General features: G+C 35.0%; 1 protein-coding gene across 2 annotated transcripts in view; it reads left to right on the top strand.

Annotated features, from left to right (window-relative positions):
* The window catches only part of Znf280c (zinc finger protein 280C), a 57,795-nt gene that overhangs the window by 17,885 nt on the left and 18,268 nt on the right, over positions 1-21,642 (top strand). For both annotated transcript variants that reach the window (XM_041642215.1, XM_041642216.1), the window contains exons 6-12: positions 3,062-3,167; positions 7,705-7,872; positions 8,009-8,118; positions 13,113-13,333; positions 18,826-18,983; positions 19,150-19,250; positions 19,858-20,004. In XM_041642215.1, coding sequence (XP_041498149.1) covers positions 3,062-3,167; positions 7,705-7,872; positions 8,009-8,118; positions 13,113-13,333; positions 18,826-18,983; positions 19,150-19,250; positions 19,858-20,004 — 1,011 coding nt within the window. The remainder of the gene's footprint in view (positions 1-3,061; positions 3,168-7,704; positions 7,873-8,008; positions 8,119-13,112; positions 13,334-18,825; positions 18,984-19,149; positions 19,251-19,857; positions 20,005-21,642) is intronic.

A 21,642-nucleotide genomic window follows, 5' to 3' on the forward strand; every position in this document is an offset into this window, starting at 1 on the left:
TTATCTTTAGGTTTTCTTTTTTGCTTGTTTTTTTCCAGACAGGATCTCACTATGTAGCTCTGGCTCTCTGGGAAATCAGTATGTAGACCAGGTTGACCTCAAAACAAAGATAGCCACGTGCCTCTACCTCCTGCATGCTGAAATTAAAAAACATGAGCCAGCACACTTAGCTTTATTTTTAAGCCAAAATCATTTCATTGTGTTAAAGAACACTATTTTATGCTCACAATTATGTAGCATATTTTGTGATCTTTATATGCAGGTTTTCCCAATATATTAAAGTCAACACTACAAGTCCAATAGCTACGTTACCTAGAGGTTATTTTTTGCTTGGTTTTTTTTTTACTTTTTTTTATTATTAAAAATTTCCGCCCCCTCCCTTTTCCCTCCCTCTCCCTACTTCCCTCCCCCCCACTCCCCTCCCCCTCCCTCTCCAGTCCGAAGAACAGTTAGGGTTCCCTGCCCTGTGGGAAGTCCAAGGTCCTCCCCCCTCCACCCAGGTCTAGGAAGGTGAGCATCCAAACAGGCTAGGCTCCCACAAAGCCAGTACATGCAGTAGGATCAAAACCCAGTGCCATTGTCCTTGGCTTCTCATCAGCCTTCATTGTCCACCATGTTCAGAGAGTCCGGTTTTATCCCATGCTTTTTCAGTCCCAGTCCAGCTGGCCTTGGTGAGCTCCCGTTAGATCAGCCCCACCCTCTCAGTGGGTGGATGCACCCCTCGCGGTCCTGACTTCCTTGCTTATGTTCTCCCTCCTTCTGTTCCTTATTTGGACCTTGGGAGCTCAGTCCTATTCATTAGTGTTTACCTAGAGTTTTTTGTACTAAAGTCTTGACTATTCCCCTTTGCCCTTTCCAGCCCCAGTAACCTATATTCTACTCCTAGTATTTGACAAAGAGGCCAAAAACACACTGAAGAAAAGACAGCATCTTCAACCAATGGTTCTGGAAAACTGGGTGTCCACATACAGATAATTGAAATCAGACCTATATCTATCACCCTGCACAAAAAAATAACTCAAAGTGGATCAAAGACCTCAATTTGCAACCTGAAACATGGAAACTACCAGAAGAAAGCATAGGCAGTACGCGATGTAATATAGGTATAGGAAAGGACTTTGAGTTGATAAGTGGGACCTCATAAAACTAAAAAGCTTCTGTACAGCTAAAGAAAGAATCAAATAAAGAGGAAACACAAAGGAAATCAACTTAAGAGAGTAAACTTAGGTGTTCTTAATTGAGATGATTATTCCAACAAATTGTGACTGTTTATTGTCAAAACCCTTTTCACTATTTAGTTCTTAAACATTTTAGCCAGCATGGTTGTTGATGTGCCTGTAGTCCTAGTACTTGGGAAGCTAGGCAAGAGGATTTTGACTTTAAGACAGTCTCCTTGGGCTGGAGAGATGGCTCAGCGGTTAAGAACACTCACTGCCTGCTGTTCCAGAGATCCTAAGTTCAATTCCCAACAACCACATGGTGGCTCACAACCATCTATAGTAAGATCTGGTGCCCTCTTCTGGCCTGCAGAACACTATATACATAATGAATAAAGAAATCTTTAAAAAAAAAAAAAAGACCAGTCTCCTCATTGTAAGTTCCAGACCAGGCTAGAATAGAAAGTATGACTGTTTCACAAAACAATAACAAAAGACTTTTAATAGAAGTAAGAAATGGCAGTGATGTTTAACATTTGGAGGGAAACTGTTGATATGTGCAAATGTAATTTTTACATAATTCTTAGGACATCCCTATGAGGGAGGCTATTCCCAATTTATGGTTGAGGAGACGGAAACTCAAGGAGCCAAATGATTATCCGAAGGCCAGCTGGTAACCAAAACATAGGATTTCAATCCATATTAGCCCAGGGGTTTATACACATATCTAATCATACATTTAAGTATATATATATCACTGCCTGGCTGTTTTAGGTAATTTCAGTATCTGTCTCCATAATTCTTTTGTCTGTGTGTATGTATGCACACCATGTATGTGTTTTGTACCTACAAAAGTCAGAAAAGGATTCCAGATCCCTTAGAACTAGGGTTGTATTCAATTGTAAACCTATATGTGGTTCAGGTCTCAGGAACCACAGGTCCCCAGCAAGAGCAGCAAGTACTCTTATCCACTGAGACATTATCTCTCCAGTACCTGTCTTTTTAAGTTCCTAACAAACTGATGAGAAAATTTAGTGACGAAGCCAGTTATGGTGGCATATGGCTATACTCAGGAAACTGAGGCAGGAGGATGAAGAAGCCAGTCTGTTCTTCATAGTCAGTCCCAGGCTATGCAAGATTATATTGGGAAATTGTTTCATTTCCTCTTTCTCGATTTAAAAAAAAGTAATATTTAGTAAGAACAGAAAATTCGTCCAACTTAATTATCTCAGCTTGAAAGCATAAGACAAGCAAACAAAATATTTGTATTATGAAAGTTAATGTATGTGAAAGTTATTAGAAACAAGGGAATATATTATATTTTGATTTTTATTTTCTGTAGATAGTATAGTCTGTCATGACCATATTTATACATATTTAATGCCTATTCCTCATTTTTAACTGAATATTGCATTAAAAATATAGTTCTTTGTCATTCATTGTTTATCATGCTTAATAGTCTGTCAAACTTATGGAACTATTCCTCTTTTGTTGAACATACAGGTTTTTGTGTTTTGCTTTTATAAATGCTCTGTTAACGTTTTCACTTCCTTAACACAAATTCTTAGAAGTAGAATGATTATATCAAGGAATAATGGATTTTGAAAGCCTTTATATTTTAGTAGATACTGCTAAAACGTTCTTGCCGAGAAGTTATACCAAAAATGAAACCTTACCAGTGTTATAACTGTTTTTTATTTTAACACTTTATTTACACCTAATTTTAATTTTCCAAAGAAATTACAAAAATATTTAATAATGCCAATATGCTTTTCACGCAGTATGTGCTCATTTTAGCAGAGGGTAGTAATTACTTTTGTGCTTTCTAACTGATTTTTGTAGTACTAGCATACAATTCGGTTTACTTTTTTAATAACTAACAAAATAACTTTAACGTTTTACAGAGTTTTTCAAAGACTTCATCACAAGATGATCCAGGTGCTTCTATCTTACAGTTAGACTCAGCCAAGGATAAACCATCCTACAGCATACTGAAAAGGAGTACAGAAGGTTTGATTTAGTATTTCTTCTTAAAATTCTACAAAAAGAGACTTTGTTAATGTTCATATAGAATTTTTATACAAGGGCTTAAAGATGGCTCAGCAGGTAAAGGTGCTTGCTGCTAAACTTGCAACCTAAGTTGGATCCCTGGAACCTACATAGTAAAAGTAGAGAATCGACTCCATGCCATCCACAGATGCACACTAAATAAACAAATTAATAAAGATTTAAAAAGGCAGAAAGATTGCTCAACAAAGGCAATTGCCAAGCTGATCTGAGTTTGATCTTTGAACCCACACAATAAGATGAGAGAACTGACTCTGGCAGGTTGTCCTCTAACCTCCACAGTACACCCACATGCATACACATACTTCTGAAATCAGTGCCTTCGTGTTATTTTTTGGATATAAGATGTAAATAGAGCTATCATTCCTGAATGCTTTAGATGTGCAATCTTATTTAATGGACTATCTCCTTTCTTTCTGTTAGTTTAGCTAGTGTGTGCTAATTGAGGTTTTTGGGTTTGGGTTTTTTTGGTTTTTTGTTTGGTTTGTTTGTTTGTTTGGTTTTTTTTTTTGTTTTGTTTTGTTTTTTTTTTTGAGACAGGGTTTCTCTGTATAGCCCTGGCTGTCCTATAACTAACTCTGTAGACCAGGCTGGCTGGTAATTCAGAGATCCACCTGCCTCTGCCTCCTGAGTGCTGGTATTAAAGATTTCACCACCATCCCTGCCTGAGTTTATTCTCATTTAGAACTGTCTGTGAGCTATGAAATCTTAATATAGTTTCTGTAAGTCAGAGAAGTCTCCTGATGACTTAAATACTGTGTAAAATATATTTATTGTTTGGCATGGCTTTAGTTTAATTTTGGTAAACTTTCTATATAATAAATGACATGTGAGATAGCTAAACATAATAGAGTGGTATTATAAAATGGCAGAACTAAAGAGATAATATGCACATGATCAGTACCTAATATATATTCATTGAAGGAATAGAAATTGCACAATTGAAATAAAATTCATTTAAAAAATTTTTTTCTGCCTTGACAAAATCTTAATGAATGTAAATAATATAATTGTAGAAGAATGTTACCTAGATAAAAAAGAAATTCTTTATAATGGAATAAAGTAGCTTCTCTATTAGCTAATTTGATATATTTCACTAGAAAGGAACATAATTATCTTTTGAATTTTTATTTACTAATAAGTAGTATATTACATTTATCAAACCAAAGGGAAAGTTTTAAAGTAATTTGAGTGTCACAATATTTTCTCACTTTGCTAAATACTTCATTTGATATTAACCTATGTCCAGTTAGCAAAATAACCAAGAACCAAAATTGATAGGGAAATAAAATAGTTGTCTTAAATTTGATTTTACTAAGCACATGGTCTCATTCCTAGAACAAATCTCAATTTGTGAAGCTTCTAGAAGTTAAAGACTAACTCCTACTCACTATTTAAAGATCCTCCACTAAGTGTGGTGGCACACATATGAAATTTATGAAATTCCACCACGTGGGAGGTAGAGCCAGGAGGATCAGAAGTTCGAGGGCCAGTCTTAGCTGCTTAGCAAGTTCAAGGGCAGCATGAGCTACATAAATCCCTGTCTCAACAAAGGTTTTTAAACTGTAGAGAAGAGAGCTTTGTCCTGTATATTAAACACTGTTAAAGTTGGATTAAAAGATAAAAGTTTAAACCTCTGTTCTACAGATTTGTATAGGCTTTATCAAGTCACCTAACTTAATCTATGTCACTTTTCTCACATTGATTAAAATACTGTTTTTATTTATTTTTTAGTTTTTTTTGCTCCAATGAGCTGTTTTTTTTTTAAATTTGATTTTTTTAAATATTTATTTATTTATTATGTATACAATATTCTGTCTGTGTATATGCCTGCAGGCCAGAAGAGGGCACAAAACCCCACTACAGATGGTTGTGAGCCACCATGTGGTTGCTGGGAATTGAACTCAGGACCTTTGGAAGAGCAGGCAATGCTCTTAACCTCTGAGCCATCTCTCCAGCCCCTATTTTTTAGTTTTTTGAGATAGGATTTCTCTATAGCTTTGGAGCCTGTCCTTGAATTTCCTCTGTAGATCAGGCTGGCCTCGAACTCCCAGAGATTGCCTGTCTCTGCCTCCCAAATGCTGGGATTAAAGGTGTGCACCACTACTACCTGACTTTAAAATATTATTTTCTGTTTCTCACATAATACATTCATTCTCTGGACCTAATATGAGCCATTTGTAAATAATGTTATTCATCTTAGGATTTTATTGAGTTTGCAAAATTAAGAAAAGTGAAATTGTTTTATAAACTTTAAATGGTTTATTAAAGTTTATAATAATAACCACAAATATGTGATAACGTTTGAAGTCTAGGATGACCATGAAAACTCAGAGAAAATTAGATTTGAGCTTGAATTTGAAGAAGGGAAATAGGATTTTTTATGAGAATAAGTTTTTTGGTTTTTAGCCAGGCATGGTGGTGGTGCATGCCTTTATTCCTAGCAGAGACACACAGATTTCTGTGAGTTCAAGGCCAGTGTGGTTTACATAGCAAAGTCCAGGACAGCCAGAACTACAAAGTGAGACTCCATCCCAAAAATTAATTTCAAAAATATTCTTTTTCATCAATTTATTCTTTCACAATTTCACACATGTATGTAATGCATTTTGACCACACTCATTCCCCCCACCACCACTATACTCGTCCCACCTCCAACTCCCTAGTCCCCATTCCACTTTTTGTTTTTACTTTTCTTGTGTGACCCACTGGATTTAATTAGGGCCGCCTGCTTATTTTTATTTGTGTAAATAGGAAGTCTTGAAAGTAGGGAATAGCAAAGATCAAAGCAATAAAAATAAATAACGTGAAAGATCAGTATTTAAAACTCTTTAAGAGTAATTTTCTTTAATTTAGATAAGGCTGGTGAGATGCTTCAGCAGTTAAGAGCACTTGAGCTCAGTTCCCTGCATCCATGTCATGTCATGCAGCTCACAACCACCTGGAGCTCCAGCTCGAGGAGATCTGACACCTTCTTCTGAGCTCTGTAGACATGCATGTAGCATATAATCCCTAAGATGCACAAATACCAGTTCTGAGAGGTCTTGACACCTTGTGTGCTCTGCAGACATGCATGTAGTTTATATTCCCTGAGATGCACAAACACCAGCTCTGAGAGATCTGATACCTCCTTCTGGGCACTGCAGACATGTATGTAATGTACATTCACAGAGATGCACAAACATACATGTGCATAAATTAATAAAAATAAATCCATCCTTAAAGGCTATATTAAAATGGTCTATTTTTATTACATGGTATATTGTATAATATTACCTAGTGCAAAATGCCAACATTTATTGATTATCCAAGTGACACAGGCATCTTAAAGAAACATTAAAGTCCAAGGACCAAATAAATAAATTTAAAAAAAAAAGAAACATTAAAGTAACAAAACCAAAGTCAGTCTCATGTGCTGGCAGTAATCATTCAGTAGCCATAGTCTCTAATAATGGGAAAAAGAATTCCATCATCTCAAAGAATGAAACATAAATTTGACAAGAATATGTCTACTGCTTCTGTGAATGTACACTTGAGAACATTAAATAAACGTATGTTTGATTTTACAGACTTTGTCACAGAATACAATTTATTTTGGATTATTTTATAAAATCACTTTTTCTGTTTCTGTGGCTGTTTCTCAAACAGATGCCATTGATTACCTAATCCTTTGGATGCTAAGACAATAGTGTTAAAACAAAACTATTTCTCCCAGTCGCAAAAGTCAAATAAAACATAAAAGGAAAGGCTCTGTCAGGAATCCCCATTATGTCTAATTAACTTGGTATAGTAGTTGGAGAACTATAGTTTTTTTTTTCATATAAATGACTTACGCATTTTTTTTTAAATGTGTAGCCCAGGCTGGCCTCGAACTCGTGATCCTCCTGCCTCTGCCTCCTTCAGCAAATCCTACCGGCGTGCGCCACCACAACCGGCTGACTTACGCATTTTTGTTTCCATTTTCTACATAAGAAAGAAAACTTTGATTGGATAGCTCAAGATTTTTAAAACAGCTATAAAAAATTCTCTTGGATTTTAGAATGAGTAATTTTTTTTAGTTTAAATATCTTTAATCACCAGAACATAAGTTCATTTGTAAGGGCATAGCTCAGAAAAAGTTATTTACCTTCTCTTTTCTCTCTTTCTTTTTTGTTATATTATTGTTGTTATTGTTGCTTTGGGTTTTGTGTGATTTATGCTTTTCTTTTTTTTTTTTCCTTCAGCCTGCTTCCTTTAATGGATAGCTTTATTTGAAAGTATCCTTATAGTTTTCTTGCATAAAGTTCATTTTGTGAATCTGAAATATATATGAAGCTGCTTCCTTGTATAATTTCTGCTTTATGATTTTTTTTTCCATTTAGGTTAGCTCCAAGGTGTTTTTACTATATTAAAATCTAAGGCCATTTTTATAGCAATTTAAATAAGTAATATTCTGTACTAAAGCATTTATAAATCTTTCCTGCTGTTCAAATCTTTGTAGGTATCGAACAAACTTCATTAGGATTAAAACATCCTTCCACTTCCAAATTAAACAGTGTTAATCCAAAAAAGCCAAAGACCAATGAAAGTGTTTCTGAAACAAATCCTTCCTCTTCATCATCTTTAAATAAGTCTCCTTCCGAGGCTTCTTCCCAGGTTGTACTATCAAGTAAGTATGAAATCTCATGTAGAAAAATGTATTAGTTAGAAACAAATTTTAATAATTGTGAGATGGATTTTTTTAAAGATTTTTAAGCTTTTTAAAAGATCAGTTTTTACTCATAAAAGTCCTCAATTTATTTTAGATGAAAATACCTCATCAATTCAGGCTGAAACTGGAGCGCCTTCATTAAGATCTTGTCCAAAGTGCAAGGTTAAGTTCAGTTTTTTGGATCCTTTGAAATGCCACATGAAGGTAAAATAGTGTCAAATTTTGAGTTTTGAAAATGTTTATAAATCCAAGAAATAGTAAGAATAGTAGAGAGTGTTTGTCTATATATTTAAATAAAAACCTATTATTGTCATTTTCATATGAATAAAAATTAATTTTCAATTTTCATAATGATTATACAAAATTTAAATTCTTCCCAATCATAAAATTATAAAACTTAAGTTCATCCTACATACACCATCGTATGTGATCATGTATACTCTATAGTATGTGTGCATTGCTTTTTAATTTTAAATGAAAATTCATAAACCGTAATATTGACTAAATTGTGCCATTCTTTTTATTTCTCATAAAGCAGGCGTTTTATTAATCTAAAATATAACTTAAAATTTCCTTCTATTTTACACGTTTTTCCATGTTGTCATATTCATTTCCTATTTTTCAATGGAAATTTTAGTTGTGTGTCTTAGTTTTCCACAGTTTCCTAATGAAACATTTCTTATGAAATAATAGCTTTAGCTAAATCCAAAATAGGATATATACAGTTATTAATGAATTATAGCTTTATATTGGTATTTCAAACTCCTGAACTTAGGTTTTAGATAAATTTGAAGCTACTAAAGTATGGAATTTAGAGGGATTACTATTAAAATATTTTATAATATAATATGGTATTCTGTTGTATCTTTCTAAAGATAGTTCATCTTTGGTGGCGCACGCCTTTAATCCCAGCACTCGGGAGGCAGAGGCAGGTGGATCTCTGTGAGTTCGAGGCCACCCTGATCTACAAGAGCTAGTTCCAGAACAGGAACCAAAAGCTGCAGAGAAACCCTGTCTCGAAAAATCAAAAAAAAAAAAAAAAAAAAAAAAAGACAGTTCGTCTTCTCTTTGTCTGCCCCATGTAAATGGTAGTGAGTGAAGAGGCAAGAAAAACAATAAGTAAGATAGGTGACATGAAAAAGAAGGATAGGGAGAATGCAAAGAAGCATCTTAGGAAAGATTCTGCTTACTGTTCCAAAGAGATTTTTATTAAATCCCGCCCCTTGGAGAAAAGTACAAGAGTAAGAATGAATTCCAACATTTCAAATGCAGTATCTATTCTGGGAACAAAACTGATCCTGGATGTTAATCCCTCTACGTCCCTGAGCATGTAAGAATAGTGAAGCCAGTCTCACATCATTAGTACTTTCTTTGATGTTTGACAATTCTATTTTGTATGTCTCTATCTTTTTCTCTGCGTGTGTTTCATAACTTCACTGACATTTTAAATAAGGTATCCTTTTGCCTTGTTTAATTCATTCTGGCCTAAATTGCATTTTAATTTATTTATATTGTTCATATGTAAATGTGTAGGTATATGTCTGTGCAAATTTGTATGTTTGCGTGTAAGTGTGCACTTCCCACTGTACACATGTAGAGGTCCAAGGACAACCTCAAGTTTTAGTCCTTGCTTTCCACCTTGTTTAAGACAGGGTCTCTTTGTTGATGGGGGCTGGGTATGCCACATTCTCCAATCTCTGCCTCCCATCTTTATGTAGTAGTATAGTATTATAGGCGTGTGTTACCATGCCTGACCTTTCTAGGTTCTGGAGATCCAAAATCAGCTTTTCACCCATGTTCAGAAATGCTTTCCCCACTGAAGCATTTTCCTGGCCCTCATAATTCTTATTTTCCTATTTCCATTTGCTTGCTAAATAATTTATTTATTGCTTTATTTTTGAGACAGGGTTTCTCTATGTAGCCTGGACTGTTCTGGAACTTGTTATGTAGACCATGCTAGCCTTGAACTCAGAGATTTACTTGCCTCTGTCTCCCAAGTGCTAGGATTAAAGGCATGCACTACCTCGCCCAGCTACTTGCTATGTACTTACTTTATCCTATTATTTTCAATATTTCCAAAGCCCTTTATTATTTATATATTTCTAACTTTTACCTGTGTTGCTTTTTCTTTCTAACCCTATGTGAAAACTCCTTTTCTTTCAGGAGTTTAGTTAGATCTATTTGCAGTCATTGATGTAAAAGATTTAACTGGTAGTATAGGTATGTGGACATAAGTGAAACCATAAGCATACACCAATTTCAGAAACCTCCACCTGTCCATTTTGCATTTTCTGTGATAACAACAAAATCTATTCTGTTAGCAAATTTTTAAACATTCAATTCAGTGTTGTCAGCTATGCATATTAATGCTGTACATTAGATCTTTAGGGCCTATTTATCTTAAATAACTAAACCTATATATCCATTGCCACTTTCCCAGATTATGGCACTCAGCATTCTACTTTCTTTCTGTATTATTTAGACTATTGTATATTTCTCATGAAAATATAATCATGAAATACTTATCCTGTTACTGAACTATTTCACTTATATAATGTCTTCCAGGTCTATCCATGTGGTGAGAATAAGTAGAATTCTCTGCTTTCTTAAGGCTGAATAATATTCCAAACTGTCTATTCATCATATTTTCTTTGTCATTTGAATTTTAGTTGATTTATATTACTTTTGTATCTTGGCTATAAATAACTCTACAGTGAACTTGAGCCTGCAGATTTGTCTTGAAATCCCAAATTCACTTGTTTTGGATAAATACCCAGTATGGTATTGAGGGATCATATAGTTATATTGTTTTTAGGAACATCTGTATTTTTTCACATTGATTTTACTGTTTTGTATTTACGCCAACAGTGTAAAAGAATTGACTTTCTCCACTTATCTTTTCTCTTTTAGATAGAACCATCCCAATGAGGCAAAACCTCATTGTATTTTTGACAGTTACTGATTTTGAGTGTTTTTTTTCACATATCTATTGTTCATTTTGTATGTCTTTTTAAAAAGAAATGTCTTTGCCTTTTTTGTTTTCCAAATCTTTATTAGAAAATTTAAATAATGAGAACTAATGAAAGGTAAAAGGCATCACAATAAAACTAAAGTGAAACTCAGTAGAAATAACTGAATGTGGAAATGGGGAAAAATAGAATATAACATTTTTAGTAGGTTAGTGATCAGAAGAGGAAATAGATATAGAAAGAAGTTGAACAGCAATTCCTAATAGACTATATCAGTTTATTATTCAGGGTTCTCTAAATAACAGAACTGATAGGTGAGGAAAATATATATTCAGTTCAATTATATATTTAATATATATTAATATATACTAAAAAGTGTTTGTTAAAATGGCTTATGAGCTGTGGTTCAAGTGGTCCAACAGCGACTATCTCCTAAGGAAAAGGTCAAGGAGATCCGGTAGTTGTTCAATCCACTTCACTGAGTGTCTCTTATTAGGAGTTCTAAGCCTACCAAGTTGCCAGTTTGCATTCCAAATTGGAATCCCAAAAGACTGGATTCTAACACAAGCAAGGGAACAACTCAGGAACGGGATCAATAAACTTACCAGTGAGAGTGAAAGCAAGCAGGCAAAAAGCCAAAAGTTTCTTTTGTTCTTTTATGTGAGCTGCCACCAGGAGATATAACCTAGATTTAGGGTGGGTCTTCACCTCAAATGATCCAGCTGAGAAAAATCCCTCACAGGTGGGCCTAGCTGCTTGGGTTTTAGCTAATTCTAGATTTAGTCACATTGGCAAGCAACGTTAGCCATCACAATAAGTAATGTAAAATTCTTTCATAAATGGCAAAATGCTAATCCAGTCAACAATGACATATATTAAATCCAGCATAGATAACATTTACTGAGATTTAATTATATGGTCATTTGTTTTTCTGAAAGTAATTTTTCTCCTTTCATACATAAGTCCCTTTTCTACCATATGTGATTATTTTTAAGTTGGTTTAGGATATTTTTAGTATAGTTGTTATTGTTGTGCTACTGAATTATAAGAATTCTCACAGTTGTTTTCTTTTTTACTATTTATTTATTATCTTTTGTTTGTTTGTGTTCCAAGACAGTGTTTTTCTTTAGCTTTGGAGCCTGACCTAGAACTAGCTCTTGTTGACCAGGCTGGCCTCAAACTCACAGAGTTTGGGAGACCTGCCTCTTGTCTCCCAAGTGCTGGGATTAAAGGCATTCACCACCACTGACCAGTCACAGTTGTTTTCTAACACCTTAAATAAAAATTTAAATACTTAACAATTATAAGAATTCGAATTTGCTAACATTTTCTCCCATTTTATTTTGTTCTCGTTATTATTTAAATGTTTTTTTTTTTCATTTTATGTGTTTGGGTGCTTTGTTTGCATGTATGTTTGTGCACTGCTTACTTGCCTGGTACTCCTGGATGCTAGAAGCAGCATTGGCCCCCTCAGGACTACAGTTATAGTCGTGATGATGTGGGTGCTCAGAATTGAACCCCAGGTCCAATGTTCTTAACTGCTAAGCCACCTTTCCTCTCTGTTCCAGTTATTCTTAGAGAATCCTCCTAGAGAAATTCTACCACTGAAAATTATATATAATAAAAAATTAATTTTTTCCATTGAGAAAAGACTTACTATATCAGTTTAAATGAGATTCTGATTTTATTCAAAGTAAATTTCCCCCATGAAATATTTAAGTATTATAGATAGGACACATTGAGATTTTGAGGACTGATAACTTTTCTTTGTGGGACATACTTTATGTTAGGAGAAGAGCATACCAACTCTCCACATAAGTCTAGTTCCAACTATGCTTTGTTAAAATATTACTATGTCATTAGATAATTAAGCTTCATACATAAATGATATATGTGACTTTTAAGTTATATCTTGACATTAATATGAATGAAATCTATGATTTGTGTTCAAAAAGCAAATTAATAAGTCCTACTCTGAAAAGAAAAATTACAAGGTAATTTAAAGTTTTAAAAGTTTTCCATTCATTTTGGAAGCTATTTCATTAAAATGGTGTTTATTGTTGGAATTTTTGCAATTTAGAAGGAAAGAAGCGAATGGTTTTGGTGGATGTCTTCCCATATATCATATATTGCTAAGCATAGCTTTATATGATCTGAACCTACTGTAAATATAGAATGATGTCTGGTTTTTATAAGAAGTACAAATAAAACACACTATTTCTCTTTTAGCGTTGCTGCCCAGACATGATAAATAACTTTTTGGAGACTGTTAAGTCAGAACATTCAACGACTGAAAACAAAGCTAACATTGGCTCGGATAAAGAAAAATTGATCGTGCTAGTTAGTGATTTTTACTATGGAAGACATGAAGGAGCTGTTGAGGAAGATCTAAAGACTTACACAACTTTTAAATGCTTCAGTTGCTCGAAAGTTCTTAAAAATAATATTAGGTATGTAAATATTACTTTGTTTGAAAATTAAGAAATAATAATTTGCATCTTGATCTTTTAGTATAAATATATTTTTCTTTGCTATCCTTAGGTAAACCATCATAATATTTCTGCTAAGAAAGGCTATTTGTTATGCTGAAAGTTGTACCAGGCTTTTCTTTTGGTCCACCAACCAGCTGCCAAATCATGACGAAGAGACGTATTAGTTTTCAATGCTCAACCCTAATTTAGGCTCTTTTCCAGCAAGCTCTTTTAACTTAAATTAACTTAACCTGTTTCTCTTTACCTTTTGCCTCAGAGCTTTTTACCTTTTCTTTCCTTCTGTAAATCTTACTTTCGCTGCTTGTGCCTGGCTGGCTGGTCCCAGGCATATTCCTTTTTCTCCCTTTTTCTCTTTTCCTTTTCCTCCCTCTTCCTTCCCTATTTACTCTCTGCCAGGAAGACCAGCCTATTCCTCTCCTGTCTAGCTGTTGGCCGTTCAGCTTTTTATTAGACCAATCAGGTGACTTAGGCAAGCAAAATGAAACAGCCACACATCTTTTCATAATTAAACAAACAGCATACCTTTATGCAGTTAAAATAATAGTCTGCAGTATAAACGAATATAACACATCTTTGCCCAGTTAAAATAATATTCCACAAAAGAAAATTTTTATTTTTTCTTATATTTCATAGTTTTATACCTGGGTCTACCCAGTTAGAATTTTTCAGATAGCTTAAGAAAACACAAGAGTATTTACTGTAACTTGGGGAAAATAATATATTTTCCACTTGTCTGAGTTACTTTCCTATTGCTGTGATAAAACACCATGGCCAAGGTTTTAATTTGAGCTTATTGTTTCAAGTGAAGCAGAGGTATGGTATCAGGAACAGCTGGGCACTCACATCTTTATCCACAAATAGGAGGTAGAAAGAGATCAAGACACTGAAAGTGACCGGAGTCTTTTGAAACCTCAAAGCCTGACTCTAGTGACACGTCCCTTATAACAAGGCCTTTCTGAACAGTTCCTCCCTTTTGGGAACAAATATTCAAACATATGAGCCTCTCAGGTCCATTCTCTTCCTAGACACCACATTCCAATCTGTATTGGTCAGAGTTCTCTAAAGAAACATAACTGATAGCATGAATATATATAAATATGTGTAGAGGGATTTATTAGAGTAGCTTACAGGCTGTGGTCTAAGTAGTTCTACAGTGGCTGTCTTTTGATGGAAAGGCCAAGGATTTGGTAGTTGTTCGGTCTACAAGACTAGATGTCTCAGCAGTCCCCAGTCTGGTGTCAGAGTCCCAAGGAAGTCCTAGAGAGCTGCCAGTCTTCAGTCTTTGTTGGAATCTAGAAAAAGTAGGCAAAAAGCAGTCTTCCTTACTCTATAGCCTTTTATGTAGCTACCATCAGAAGGTGAGTCTTCTCACCTCAAATGATGACAGTAAAGAAAATCCCTCACGGATGTTGCAGCTTGGGTTTTACTTAATCCAGATATGATCAAATTGATAACCAAGATCAGTCACCAAATCCCTACATTTATTTTCTCGTCGTGTTGAATTTTATATTTATTTACATAACAAGAACTACCTTATTCTGCCTAGTATCTCCCATGCTATTCTTATTTTTCAATATTAGCTCGAACTTTTATTCTAGCTCAATTTTTTTCAACTCATGTTATAATTTTCAACATATTTACCTTAGGAAAAAATTATTCATATTTAAATTATCTTCTTTAGAGAAGTTGTATACAACATGTCTGCTTTGATTTTTTTTCTTTACAATTTTTATAACACATGTACAATGGAGTTCTAAAGGTTTTTTTTTTTTTGAGACAGGTTCTTACTATATATCCAAATTCACTATGTAGACTAGGTTGGCCTTAAACTCAGAGCTGTACCTGCTTCTTCCTCCTGATTAATGGGGTTAAAGGTGTGTGCCTCCATGCCTGGTTGAAATTCTAAAGATTTTGTAAGTTTTTATCTTAAAATTTAAGAACTTATATTTTATTATCTGAATTATATGGCATGTTGAATATTTATCATCATAAGTAAGATAGTAATAAATCAAAATAAGACAATTGACTGATTTTTTTTCATTGGTTTTATAGCCTTGTATTTGTGGTAAGTGACTTTTTTTTCCCAATTGGTGTGTGTATAACATTTTTCTTGATATTTATTGTTAATACTTCTAAAATTTTTCTAGAGGAAAAAAAGTTTGAGACAGGGTCTCTCTATTTAGTAGCTCTGGCTGTTGTGGAACTCATTATTGTATCTCAGGCTTGCCTCGAATACACAGCGATCCCCCTGCCTCCCAAGTGCTAGAACTAAAGGTTTTAAACTATGCCTGAATTAGAGAAAAAAAATTTGAGACAGGGTCTCACTGTGTACCTCTGACTAGTCTGGAACTCACTGTGTAAACTAGACTGGCATCAAGACTACATAGCTCTGCCTGGCTCTGCTTTAATCCTGAGTAGTGAAATTAATGGTATGTACCACCATGCCCCCACTAGAATTTTTTTTGCAAATATAACCTAATATATTTCTTAAAGCCTGATATTTTATTCATTCTTTTATTCTATTCATATTTACTAAATTACTACTATTTGTAAGAATTGGGCTATGAGCTCTGTCAAATACAGACATGAGTCAGTAAAATCTTCACATAGCTTGTAGACTCTATAGACACATACAGTACAGCTTTAGGGAAACTAATAAAGTATGGGTTAGTAGCCCTTTTCTTACTGTTTTTATTGTTTGAGAATTTCCTATATGCATATAAAACATTTTGATCAATTCCACCCCATTTCTTTCCCCTACTTTTTACTCCCAAGGTCATTTTTTTTCCCTTAAATCTACTGGATCCACCTAGTACTGTTTGGTGTAGCGATGTAGGGCCATCCACTGAAGCATGAGCAATCTTTTAGGGACCACATTCCTGAAGAAAACTGACTTTTCTGTCCCACCAGCTCCCATTAATTGTCAGTTAGTTTCTCGATTAGGAATGGGACTTCATGAACTCTTTCTCAATCCATGCTGAGATTTTGACTGGCTTGATCCTGTATAGGCCTTGTGCATACAGTCACAACTACTGTGAGTTCATGTGTGTAACAGTGCTAGTTTCCCAACATTTTATAATAAAATTGCTTAAATATTTAACAAGGATTACTTTTCAGAGTAACTTACAGACATCTACTAAAACCAAAAGAGTAGAGAAGATATTGTACTCCATGTATTTACATTGCTAAGCAATGGAACAGATGTGTTCAACTTTAGGGAATACTGTCAGGCACACAGTAAAGGGAACATTTTAATTTACTCTCTCATTGGATCCAGTTACTTTTGTCAGTGCTAGATTTTGTTGTTGTAGCCATGCTAGTAGGCATCTGGTGATGTGAAATTGAGATGAGGAGGGTGGGCATTGGAACTGTGGTGTTCTTTGCAATTTCCAGATGAATAATGGTGCTGAGAACCTTAAGCTCATCAGTGCCTACAACTGTCTTGTGAAATGCCCTTTAAATATTGCTTACTATTTCATTGGATTATCTGTTTTTATGATATTTTTAATTCTTTGCATACATATTTTGAGTTCTTTTTCACTTTTCCTAGAATACAATTAATTTTTTCCCTCCATGGAAAATGCTCTTTTGAAAAAAAAATCTTAAGTTTGCTCCCCTAAAATAATAGGTACATTCTATCAGGTTTGATTCCAAAAAAAATTCATTGCTTTAGACTTAACACTCAAACCTACATTATACCTTGAATTGATTGTTTGTCTGCAGAGGAATAAAAAACTGACTCCTTCTAGATCCACACGAATCATCAGCATTCCCTGGGAAGTTGTATCTCCAGTGCCCTGCACACGTGACCTTCTGTCATTACTCATAGGACTACATGTCTGTGGGTCTGTGTCTGACTGATGTCTGTTCTGTCTTCATCTACTTGCTTACTCTCTAGTTCACATATGTCTGTGGTGTGTGTGTTTGTCTGGTCAGACACTGACAGAAAATCCTTCCTAAGTTGCTCTCACCTTCATTCATTGAGGCAGGGTCTCTCAGTTGAACACAGTGCCCATCATTTAATCTAGTGTATCTAGTCGCCTTATTCTGGGGATCTGCAGTCTCTGCCTTTCCTGACCTGAAATGAGAATGTGAGACTGCATATGACTTATGTGTTATGTGGTGATTTCAGGATTTATTTGATAATCTTTAGATATTCATCATTATCCTGAGACATGAGTATTATCAGTCTAATTTCATAGATAAAGAGCCTGAGGCATTGGGAGGTTCAGTAACTTGAGAAGAGAGCACAGAAACTGAACTGCAATGCCAATAATCCCAGTACCTAGGATGCTGAGACTGTATGATTGTGAAACCATCCTGGGCTACCTAGAAACCCTGTCTCTAAAAAAGTAGATATTGTAGAATGTAATTATAACCAGGTATAAAGAACAGTGTTTTGAAGCCTGTAATCCCAGCACTCAGAAGGTAGAAGCAGGAGGATCAGAATTTCAACACAGGCATCAGCTATGTAATGAATTCAAGGCCAGCTTGGGCTACATGAGACTTTGTCTCAACAAGCAGAAATAAAGAGTGCTTTGGTAGGGGTGTGAATAGGAGATGAATGATCAAAACCTCCGAGATGATTGGTTCTCTAAACTGATAAGATTATTACTCAATTATAGGATGGTTTTTATAGAGACTCATAGTGATTTGTTATAAATAGTCAACCTAATCTTAAAATTGCTTTTGATTGTTGTTTCTCTTACTTCCAACCTTAGCCTCCCTAGCTCTACGATTACAGGTGTGAGCCGCCACACATACCAAAGTGTTTTGATTGATTGAGTTATTTTACTTTGAAATTCAGTTTGGTAAAGGCTTTAAAATAGGTTTGCCCATTTATATCGTAAGCTTTGTCACAGAAAGGCAAAGTTCCTTCTCATAAGAAGCCCATTTATGAGAATGTAAAACTAAGCATATGGAAGGTGTTACAAAGATTAACACACTGCAAGAAAAATAATACTTTCTGCATTATAATTTTTGACATTGTGACAGATATCTAAGAGAAACAGTTTAAGGAAGAAAGGATTGTTTTCTTCATGGTTTCAGAGGTTCCAGTCCATGATTAGCCTGTTGCAAGGCAGAATCAACATGGAGGAAGGATATAGTGAAGGAAAGTCATTTATCTTGGTAATTAAGAGGCATAGGAAGTGCCAGGGGCGAGGTCCCTCATTTTAGGGCCTGCATCCAATGATCTACTTCTCTCAGCTAGGCCCTGCCTTCCAGTGATGCTGTTTTATTACAACTACACCACTGAATTAATACATTGATTAGATCAGAGCCTTCAGGATCCAGTCACTTCCCAAAAAGCTGGCTCTAAGGACATAAATATAATATTTTGAATTGCAGTCATGCAACAACATTTTAAAATTTTTAGGATCAGATAATTATTTGTGAACCTTTCGTTGTTATAAATCTGCATTTTGCACCTATTTTACTCTGATTTATAGGTTCATGAACCACATGAAGCATCACTTGGAGCATGAGAAACAGAACAGTGAATCCTGGGAAAGCCATACCACATGCCAGCACTGCTATCGGCAGTATCCCAACCCCTTTCAGCTACAGTGCCACATTGAAAGTACACACACTCCTCATGATTTTTCTAGTAAGTAACAGTTTTAATGAATTTGATTATCTGATTATTAGGGGGAACCTGTTCCTTTTACTACTCATAGTAGTAGTGTTACTGTATTACTTGATGTTATGATTTATACAAAATGAATCTTGTTTTCATATGCATGTGAAAATGGTATGTTTTTTTTCTCTTTCAGCTATTTGTAAAATCTGTGAATTGTCATTTGAAACAGAGCATATGCTTTTACAACATATGAAGGACACTCATAAGCCTGGTGAAATGCCATATATTTGCCAGGTATACACATTTATTGTATACTTCAGTGTTTGTTCAATGTCTACATGCCATTAAATAGTATTGTGTCCTTTTATTTCTGAAGCATTTAAATAAAATTAATTAGCATACTAAAATTGAAAAACCTTTGTGTTTATAGTGAGATTTCCATTTGTTGGGAATTGTTCATACATGGGTATAATGGGCTAGATTTGGCCTTCTTGGCCATAGTTCTCTGACTACTGTAATAGAAATTGTCCAACTGGAGAATGACAAAGATGGACTTATCATACAGGGAAGAATACAGATGTTTTGGAAAATAGGAAATATTTGAGAACTAAATATCTTTTGACCAGTGGTTTTTCAGAATTTGAAGTGACTCCCAGTATTAAGACAGCAACATAAAAATATACTGTCTCTGGCTTAGCCTGAAAAAAGAATGAGTGGGATCAGTGCTTGAAAATTAAAGTCAACATAAGGGATGATCGATCTGCAAAGAGGAATGAAATCTGTGCTTTAAAATATCCCTAGTGCAGAATGTTTTTCTAAACCAATGATCTATCACTGCTAATGTGATGTGAATTATATGCAAATTATAAAATTTTATATTGAACATAAACTTTATTTCTAGGTTTGCCAGTTTAGATCATCAATATTTTCTGATGTAGAAACTCACTTTCGATCATCCCATGAGAACACTAAGAACTTGCTGTGTCCATTTTGTCTCAAAGTTAGTAGAATGGCAACCCCTTATATGAATCATTACATGAAACATCAGGTGAGATTTAAACTTTCTTTCTTCATATTGTTTTATGGAAAAGATATACAGACTTAGAACATTCATTAAATTTATTCCAAGAAGACAAAATTGTTCCAAACGACGTTTGACAGTTTATGCTGATTTATGAAACATTCACTTCTTTTTCTTTCTCATTTTCAGGTAATTCTAAGGTCCATAATCTGAACTTTCTGAAAGCTATCACTAGAAATAGGAACCACAGAATGGGGGGGAGGGGAGAGGAGTAAATGAATGGAATATAACTTGCATATTTTGGCATTCCAGATTGCTAGGCATTGTGTCTTGTGGGTAATTTTGAAGAGCATAGGAAAGGATTTTAACTGAGAAAGCGTAAAGACTTACAGCCTTATGGTTTTGCTTTTCTTCAAATCTTTCCACTTACTAGTCCATTTTTTTGTTGCTGTTATGAGAAGACAAGTAATTGTCATCAGTGACCCAGGGTGGTTTCTAGTGGTAGCTGCTAAAAGAGGAAACAGTTTTGACCCTTATTACCAGATTTATAAACTGTGTCAGGGAACTATACTTAGGTTGTAACTTGCTTCCTCCATGACTTTTGCTAGTTGTACTTTATAATTTCTAAAATACCAGTATCAGTGCTTGCTCCTCTCTTGAGTTCTGATTTTGTATTCACCTACTCTTTCTTTTCTTTTCTTTCTTTGTTGTTTGGTTGTTTGTTTAGAGACAGGGTTTCTCTGTAGCTTTGGAGCCTGTCCTGGAACTAGCACTTGTAGACCAGATTGGCCTCGAACTCAGAAATCCACCTGCCTGTCTCCCAAGTGCTGGGATTAAGGACACGCACCACTACCACCCAGCCTCACCTAGTCTTTATATATCTCCTCCTTCCCTACTACCTTCCTCTTTCTCACCTATCCCCTTATTCTTAGTTCCTTTATTCCACTAGACAGTTTCATTTCTCTTTTTAGTACTTAGTTCTGGGTGGATTAATACAACTCTGGTCTAAGAGAGTGCTTTGAGGTTGGTGCCTGGTATTCTTTATCCTTAATCTGTTTCTTTATTCTTTCACTGTAATAAACAAAACTGGCTGAATCAGCAAACCTGGGATACTTATGGAAATCATTGATATCCTATGAGTACTCTCTTCATCTATTTAGGCATCTGTACCACTATAATGAACTGGATCAAATAATAATAAATATTTATTTCTCACACTTCTAAAGAAGGGAAAGTTGAAAATCAAGGCACCAAAAGAATTGGGTGTGGTAAGGGCCTGCTTCCTGATTCACAGATGCCCATGTTCTCACCGTGTCCTCACATGGCAGAAGGGGCAAAACAGCTCTTTTATAAGGACACTATCCCACTGCCTCCATGATCTAATTGCCTTCTGAACATTCTGCCTCCCAGTGACGTTACATTGGAGCTCAGGAATTCCATATAAGAATTCATATAAGGGGCTGGAGAGATGGCTCAGTGGTTAAGAGCATTGCCTGCTCTTCCAAAGGTCCTGAGTTCAATTCCTGGCATCCACATGGTGGCTCACAACCATCTGTAATGAGATCTGGCGCCCTCTTCTGGCCTGCAGACATACACACAGACAGAATACTGTATACATAATAAATAAATATTTAAAAAAAAAGAATTCATATAAGAAAGATGACA

Source organism: Microtus oregoni, unplaced genomic scaffold, assembly GCF_018167655.1.
Source record: "Microtus oregoni isolate MIOR12 unplaced genomic scaffold, Mior012 000073F_001, whole genome shotgun sequence".
NCBI lineage: Eukaryota > Metazoa > Chordata > Mammalia > Rodentia > Cricetidae > Microtus > Microtus oregoni.